Source organism: Microtus ochrogaster, unplaced genomic scaffold (genome assembly GCF_000317375.1).
Source record: "Microtus ochrogaster isolate Prairie Vole_2 unplaced genomic scaffold, MicOch1.0 UNK1, whole genome shotgun sequence".
Classification (NCBI taxonomy): domain Eukaryota; kingdom Metazoa; phylum Chordata; class Mammalia; order Rodentia; family Cricetidae; genus Microtus; species Microtus ochrogaster.
The window spans coordinates 34,819,591-34,828,477 of NW_004949099.1; the positions used below are offsets into that span (position 1 = coordinate 34,819,591).

Sequence of the window (8,887 nt, forward strand, 5' to 3'; positions counted from 1 at the left end):
TGTACTGCACCGTAGATACAGCCTGTCTCCACTGCTGGAGTGGTCCTGCCCACTCTGTACTGCACCGTAGATACAGCCTGTCTCCACTGCTGGAGCAGTCCTGCCCACTCTGGTTGGCCCAATCATTTTACTTCTCAGATAACATTTACAATCTTCTCACCAGGACATTTTCTTTACGCTTCAGGTACAGTTGGGGCATTATACTACACTAACTACTTTGTTTGGTTTTGAGATAAGAGTCTCATTGCGAAGTCCAGATTAGCCTTATCCTTCAGCTCAGCCCCTGCCCCCCAAGTGGGAGACTACAAACGCACCACCACACTGGCCACTGATTGCTTTCTGATGTGGGTCATGGGAAAGTTATTTTACTTCAGAAAGGCAACAAGATGTTACAATGTCTTTATTGCCCAAGGGGAGAGCTAAGCAACACCGGACAGTACCTATCTACTGCAGAGTTGCTGAGCTCACAGTTCTTCACCACAGTAAGAACCATCACACATGTCTGAGTACTGAGCTGGGCCGAGAGGACAGCCAGAGCTAGATGCCAGTGACTCGGGTCCTGGTGTGCAGGGCAACCTTCAACACAGAGAGGGAAAGAGGGACTACATCTACCCAGACACATGCCCTTTTTACCTTCAATGGCAGGGAAGTCATTCCTCGGGCGCAGCTAAAAGACAAAAGAGGCCATCAATGCTAGTCACTTTCCATTCCTGGAGTATCCAGTCTCTAGAGTTGAGTAGCAGGACAGACAGGTTTCACACAGCTCAGACACCACCTCCAAGGACCAGTTCAAGCCAAGTGGCAGAGGGAACTTAGCAAGGAGAACACAAAGGGAAGACAAGGCCCAGACTGGGCTCAACACAGGCTGAGGAACGCCAAGTGGCAAGTTGGCCAGGAGGGGCAGTGTCAGTTATGCGTCTCCAGGCATGACAGAAAACAAGGTCCTGGCCAAGCAGGTCAATCAGGGTGCTGAAAGAGGAAGTAGCCCAAGAGAGGAGCTCTCTGGGCATGAGGCCTCTCTTCTCTTCATACCAGTTCTAGAGGATTTCTCTCAATCAGCCTTGGGCCTATTCTTCCCTGGGTCATTGCAGTCTTGGCTCCGAGAGGAACCACCTCTCCTGTGTTGAACTCAGCCTTGGTGTTATTCTGAGATGTGTTCCCATGCTATAGTTTAGTTCTTCACAGAATTTAGTGACTCAAGAGAAAGCTCTCAAAGGATAGGATCTGTTCTACAACTAGAAAATTCTGGAAGGAAAACTTATAATCTATTTTCTACTAAATCAATGAAGTAAGTTTATTTGTCTATAATTGTATTTCATCAAATCTTAAATTGTTGACATAAGCTATTAAATATATATAAATTTTCAAAAGGAATAGCCAATGGGCACCTCAAGAGCCAGATTCCAAAGGGTGGTCAATGAGTGGTCTGGAACTGATGATCCCAAGAAATAAGAAATCACGGGCTGGGGTGTAGCTTAGAGGTGGAGACTTCCCAAGCCGGTACAGCCCTGGTTTGACCACCAGAACTGCAAAAGGAAATCAAGCCACTGTGTTCAAATATGAGCTAAATACCAAGGGCAGTGGGAAGACACAGACTCCTCAGTGTTTTCTCCTCACAAGGCAGCCTCTTTGGACTGTGCTTTAGGGTAAAGGAGCAGCAGTGAGTCACGCACCAAGTTACTGATGGCCTGCAGAAAACCTGGGAAAGCCACTGTTAAGTGGAGGAAGTGTTACGACAAAGCACAAGGCGAGGGCGAGGAGCCCACTGCTTCTCTCAGCCACGCTCATCTTCCCAGAGAACGAAACCCTTGTCCAGATACACCTCTCCAAGCCCAGTGCAGGAGCAACCACAACACAAAATGCAGCTCCCAGCAGAAGGGTAGGAAGATCAACAAGGGGAAGCAACACAGGGAACAGGAAGACAACCAGGAGTTTGTGGAGGGTGAAGTGACCCACCCTGTCCTTATTACCGTGGTCTTCGGCCGCCGCTCGAGGTCCACCATGTCCAGCTCTGGGAAGGCTGTTCGCAACTCATCTGTTGTTACCACATTCTGGAAGCCTAGTCTGGAGCAAGATCAGGGCAGCAAAGCTACACAGTTCTGAGGAAGATGTTTTATAGACACCTCAGGTCACAGGTGAGCAGATCCAGAGCCAGTCCTGACCATGGCAGGCAGGGAGCTATCATAAACCCCACTGGCACCAAGTGGCAGCCTGTGGACTGTACAGGCAGAGCAGACACATGCAACACCAGTGTAATCCTTGTGTCCCACTAGGGCACATTCCAGGTACCAGATCCTACACCAGCAAGACCCAGAGAACAGAGGCCAAACCCACGTGTACTCAAACTGATGCTCCATGAACAGTATAGTGCAGCCCTAAGAACTGGGTTGGGAGGAGAGTCTTCTGTGGATGCGAACTGGTGAATAGCTGTTTCCTCTGGATTGAAACATTCCCTCCTGGAAGGTGGGAATCCCTGAAAGTTACCTGAGCCACAAGCTCCTTCCCTGATCTCATACTTCCCTCCCCTGGGGAAAAGACACTCCCACCAGCCAAGCTGTGCAGAGAGCCTGGGGAAGCAGCTTCACCAGCCAGCACTCACGCTAGCCTACGCTTCTCTGGGATGGGCTTTTGGTGACATGGGTGCCTCTCACCCCAATTAACTGGCTGGTTCACTGAGTTGTGGTGCCCTATCTGGGTTGAATAGATGTTTGTTGACATCTCCCCAGGAAAGGCCACCCAACAGTCACTAAGAAGTAGAGGGAACTAAATCACAGTCAAACCCCATCCAGCAAGGAAGGGGTGGTCATGCAGAAAACCAGGCTGACTTAAACCTGCTCTCCTCTAAGATCTGCTGCCACCTTCCTGTCCCTAATTCCATCCCACAATCTTAACTAAACATGGTTTCAGATGACTCTAAACCAGTCTCCCCAGATGTTTATTCTAACAGACCCTCCCAGCAGCTGGGGGCCTGATTGGCTCTCCACTGCTCTGAGCTCACCCCAAGGCTTTCCAGCCCCAGACTACCCTTCCTCTCTCTAATGCCCAACTCCACCCATTCCAACTGCCTGCCGTGCCTTCCCAGGAAGTCTTAGCCCCTTCCAGGGCACCACCACACCCTGTCTGAAGCTACAAGCCACTCCTGCTCCAGAGCTGTTTCCCTCTATACTTCGAGGCTTAGTACCTACACCCCATCTCATTCTTTGTAGCTTCCAGTGCATTCCATCTTTCCCATTTTTATAAAAACATTGATATAGCGGGGGAGGGAACAAGTGTGGAGGTCAGAGGACAACTCTGGTCGTCAGTTCTCCTTCCACTGGAGATCTAACTCCCTGCTTAAGCTGAGCCGCATCTCCTTGGCCCTATGCCATCTCTTCTCCTATGTGGGAGCTGGGATTCAAACCAAGGCCTCATGCATGACAGACAAATACTCTACAATTGAGCCTCATTCCCAGCCCTCATGTCGTAATAGTTCATCTTTTTATATGTATAAAGGTTACATTTATGGACATTACGGAACAACCTGTGGAGTCAGTTCCTCCCCTTCCACTGTGTGGGTCCTGATCACACGCAGATGGTTAGGCATGATGGCAGAGCCCTGACAGCTGAGTTAGCTTCCCAGCCTGTGATGACTCTCATCTTAACTGGACCTACATTCAACTAAGAGACATGAATCAGGAAAAACTAACTGAGGGGAAAAGGCCTCCCAAGAATAGGGGGTTGTGGTGCTTTTCTTGGTTAACGAATAAAGAAACTGCCTTGGGCTGTTGATAGGGCAGAACTTAGGTAGACGGGAAAGACAGAATTGAATGCTGGGAGAAGGAAAGAGTCTGAGAGAAGGCATGGATCCTCCTCCTGAGACAGATGCCAATTAGAATCTTTGCCGGTAAGCCACTGCCACATGGCGATATACAAATTAATAGAAATGGGTTAAATGAATATAAGAGTTAGCCAATAAGAGGCTAGAGCTAGGGCTGGAGAGATGGCTCAGAGGTTAAGAGCATTGCCTGCTCTTCCAAAGGTCCTGAGTTCAATTCCCAGGAACCACATGGTGGCTCACAACCATCTGTAATGACGTCTGGTGCCCTCTTCTGGCCTGCAGTCATACACACAGACAGAATATTGTATACATAATAAATAAATAAATATTTTTTAAAAAAGCTAGAGCTAATGGGCCAAGCAGTAATTTAATTAATACAGTTTCTGTGTGGTTATTTCGGGGCTAAGCTAAGGGCAGCCAGGATGAACAAGAGGTCTGGCTCTCCTTGCAACAGGGGGCACCTTTTGGAAGTGGCCCAGACATAAGAGGTCTGAGGAATTCAGCATGTACTGAAGCTTTCTCCAGGAACAGTGCCAGACTGAGACTGCTGAGGAACAGTGGACTGAGCAGCTGCAGAGTTCACAGGTTCTCTAGTGGTAGATGGCCACTGTTGAACTACCCAGCCTCTACTGTGTAAGTCAAGCTAATAAAGTTCCATTCATAATATATGCTCGTTCTATTGGTTCTGTTCTAAATTAAACATTCTTTCACCGTTTGTGGGTATGCTCTTCCATTCTCAAGTACGAATTCCCTGATTAAGTCACATTCCCAATGCTCTTACCTGGGTCCCTGGCCTGCCTTAGATCACAGCCCAGCATGGTTCCCAGGAAGGATCCAGGGCACATGAACAAGCTGCCTGGGAGCAGGGATCAAGTCTCTTGCTTTCTGAGTACATGTGACCAAAAGGGCACTATTTAATAACAGGAGTGACAAAGACGGATGAAGGCTGAAGCAAAACTCCCACATGTAGTCACCCCAAAAGGTCTTACTTCACTGAGAACTCCTGAGTTTTTAACTCAAGACACAACTGATCAAGACTATTCAGGGATAAGACAAGGATTCTGTACATTAAGTTCTGCAGATGGCTCTGATGTGGTGGTATGTGGCCTGGCATCACCAGGCACAAGGACCACATGAAGGACCTATCTTGTTCCCCAAGAGCCCATCTCATATCTCTGGCACCAAGTCTGCACCCTCCTCTCCATCCAGAACAGCAAAGCAAAAAGGATACGCTCTGGCGTTTTCCACCAGGGGTCCCTGCCCAGATACCAGCATCCGCTTGTTGTGGTACTGCGCGAAGAGTTTCATGGGGCTGTGAGAGAGAATGACTTGGTCTGGATCCACCTACAGAGGACAACCAAGAAACAGGAAAACGGGACGATATAGGCTTGAGAGGGAATAACAGGGAGACAGTCAATGGATTCTGCCACTGGAGGGGAGGGGCTCATTGTCTAAAACACAAAGTATGACAGCTTTTCCAAGCACCTGACACCTTCTAAGACGTACCTAAGTAGGAATGAGAACTTACCTTGGGCCAGGAATATAGCTCAAAGACAGGGTGCTAGTCCAGCATGCATGAGAGCATGGATTCAATCCCTTGGGTGTGGGTGTGCCTAATTTAATTCTCAACATACGAAACAAGAAAAGCATTATCAGATTTAAGATCTGACTGTTCACCAATACTACTGGGCTTAGCTTGGAGACCTACTGAGATTTCTTTCTTTCTTTTTTAAAGATGTATTTTTTAATGTGCATTGGCGTTTTGCCTGCAGCGTATCTGTGCGAGGGTGCCAGATCCCCTGGAATTGAAGTTGCTATGTAGGTGCTGCTGTGTAGGCACTGGGAATTGAACCTGGGACCTCTGGAAGAGCAGCCAGTGCTCTTAACAGCTCTCCAACCCCACCCCTGAGATTTCTTCATCCCTTAGTTGAAAACCACAGGCTTTACAAGTATATTCTTTGTCACTGTCATAAAAAAATGTCTTGGATCTTGATAATGTGTTTTCAGTTCTACCTCTCCGTGTTGGGTACTAAATCAGGACCTTGCAAATGCAAAGCAAGTGTTCCATCATTGACTCAAACTCTCAGCCCAGGGTCTAGTTTGTGTGTGTTATGTGCATGTGTGTGCATATGTATGTGGGAGACGCCAGTATGGAGAACCAGAGGTCAGCACTGGGTGTCTCTCTCAGTCAGTCTCCAACTTACTGAGTCTCTCATTCAACCTAGCTCCCTATTTTGCTAGACTGGCTAAAGGCTAGATTGGCTGCCCAGCAAGCCTCAGGGATACAACTGTCTCCAGCCCTCCCCCTAACCCTGGAATTACAGTTGTGCCTCCAAGCCTGACTTTTTAGATGGGTGCAAAGATCAAACTCAAGCACTTTGCCCACTGTGCCAGCTCCCCAGCAATCGCCAACAATGTATGTAGTCTTTATCAAAAGTGACTATTATTTTGAGATGGGGTCTCACTACACTCAAGCTGGCCTGAGACTTGTGGTTAATCTCTTTCCTCAGTCTCCTATGTGCAAAGATTACAGAGGTGTGCACGATCACACTAGGTTCCTCAGAATGTTTTTTGGGGTCCTTTTATCGGAAGAGTTTCAAGGTTCTAGTTTCATTCCTCTACCTTGGATTCAACCTCAGCCAGCACCACCTAATCAATCAGCCTTTATTGACTCTCTTGGTTACAAAGAACCCCTTGGCAAAACTAAGTTCACCCTTACCAAGCAGGTACCCATTTGGATACAGTGAGGAACTGCAAAGGGGCAGAGATGCTCGGCTTTTGGAGGACAGAACTCCCGGAGCTGCACAGCTGCTGGCTGTGTGGATGAGTAGGATTTTTGTTATTTCTTTGATACAAGGTCTCACTATGCAGCCCAAGCCACCTACAACTCATAATCGTTCTGCCTCAGCTTCTCAGGTACCTGTTATGAGCCTGTACTATTATTACTGTTAACAAGAGCTGCTATGGCACAATCCCATCTGTACCGTGGAATGCCGAACACATGTGATCTTGGCTTTCAGGGGCCAAACCTCTAGAAGAGTCGTGAAGACAATAAACTAAACTGCTGGGCTGGGTAGAATGCTTGCCTAGCATGCATGAAGACCTGGGTTTAATCCCAGCACATAAACCACGTACGGCAGTGCACAGCTGTGATCCCAGAATTAGTGACGCAGAGTCATCATCAACTACTACAGATACACGAGTCATTGTCTCAAACACTACAACATAAAGGACAGATCCCTGTCCTCTCCCCACCCTCCTGAAACAGGGTGTCATGTGGCCCAGCCTAGTACTGAAAAACAGCTGTGATAAGGGTGTGCCACCATAGACAGTAATGCCACGCTGAGGTCCTGCTCAGGGCTTCATGCATGCTAGGCATGAATTCTGTTTACAGAATTACATGAACTACACCCTCAGTCCCAAGGGCAGGACTGCTGTGCTCACTCAACCATGTGTGTATACCTGTGTGTAAGACTCTCTGCTGTCATCACAAGTCTACGCTAGAACTTTAAGACTCCCACTGCCCAGTCAAACCACCACCTAAGGAAGGGGATATAGGGCTGGAGGGTCCAACAGGAGCCTGTCTTTGGGTTTCCATGCTCTGGCTGCCTCTTACCTTGTACCCTAGCAGGTCTGATAGCTCCTGAGCTTTGCTATGTTGTAAGATGTTCCCAGCATTTGTGACAAAAACCACGGGTACCCGCAGCTGCCCCTGGGAGTTTATCAGCTTGCCGAATGCTTCCAGAGCAGCTGGGATCACTCTGTGGCCGCGAACCAGCACTCCATCAATGTCAAACAGTAAGCCAAAGGTGGGAGGGCTCTGTACACCAGGAAAGAGAATTGGCACTGCATGAGAGACAGAGGAAATGACGGGGAAAGACCATCATACAGAAAGGGTCATCCTCAGGTCACTGTCTGAAAATGGCATCAGAAAGAACAAGAGAGGAAAGCACGGCCCGCCTCCTCTCCTTTGCTTGTCTGGCAGTGCTAGAAATCAGACTTTACACATGGTAGGTAAGAACTCTACCTCTCAGCTACACCGAGGCATGGGATTTCTGATTGGCCAAATCCACCTACACAAAGAAGTTTACCAAGTTCACCAAACACAGAACTAGTTTGTCAAAATTAATTTTGCACCAGGCAGTGGCACACATCTGTAATCCCAGCACTCAGCAGGCAGAGGCAGGCAAGTCTAGAGTTTAAGAACAGCTTGGGGCTGGGCAGTGGTGGCGCATGCCTTTAATCCCAGCACTGCGAAGAAGAAGACGGAGACAGTTGGATCTCTGTGAGTTCAAGGCCAGCCTGGTCTACGGAGTGAGTTCCAGGAAAGCCAGGACTGTTACACAGAGAAACCCTGTCTTGAAAAACAAAAAGACGCCGGGCGGTGGTGGCGCACGCCTTTAATCCCAGCACTTGGGAGGCAGAGGCAGGCGGATCTCTGTGAGTTCGAGACCAGCCTGGTCTACAGAGCTAGTTCCAGGACAGGCTCCAAAACCACAGAGAAACCCTGTCTCGAAAAACCAAAAAAAAAAAAAAAAAACCAAAAAAACCAGCTTGGGTTACACAGTGAATCTGAAGCCAGCACTGGCTGCTTAGCAAGGCCGGCCAGTCCTGGAAAAGCAAAATAAATATAAGCAATTTAAAACAGGAAATAAAGGAATCCAAAGAAAAACATAACCCTACCATTTTAACACAACCAGTTTCTATTTTCCCTGTTTACTCTTCTTTACCCCCATGCAATTAAATACAACTGGGTACCCTGTTCTCTCTGGATGATAAACAATTTAACCAGTAACACTGGCCTTCATAACTATATTTTTTAAATTCCTTTCTAAGGTTTAGTTTACATGTATGAGTGTTTTGCCTGGGATGTCTATATGTGCACCATATGTATGCCTGATACCTGGAATGACTAGAGAGCACGTGGAATCCCTTAGAACTGGACTTATGGGTAGTTGTAAGGCACCACATGGATATTGGGGATGGAACCCAGGTCCTCTATAAGAGAGCAAATGTTCTTAACTACTGAGCCATCTACCCAGCCCGAACCTCCCCTCCCTCTGAAGAGGA

The 8,887-nt window shown here is 47.9% G+C and overlaps 1 protein-coding gene across 1 annotated transcript in view; it reads right to left on the minus strand.

The window, feature by feature from the left end:
* The window catches only part of Hdhd5 (haloacid dehalogenase like hydrolase domain containing 5), a 21,064-nt gene that overhangs the window by 5,320 nt on the left and 6,857 nt on the right, over window positions 1–8,887 (minus strand). The window contains exons 2-5 of the mRNA XM_005365142.2: window positions 7,434–7,637; window positions 5,049–5,161; window positions 1,971–2,064; window positions 634–667 (exon numbers count right to left, since the gene is read on the minus strand). Coding sequence (XP_005365199.1) covers window positions 634–667; window positions 1,971–2,064; window positions 5,049–5,161; window positions 7,434–7,637 — 445 coding nt within the window. The remainder of the gene's footprint in view (window positions 1–633; window positions 668–1,970; window positions 2,065–5,048; window positions 5,162–7,433; window positions 7,638–8,887) is intronic.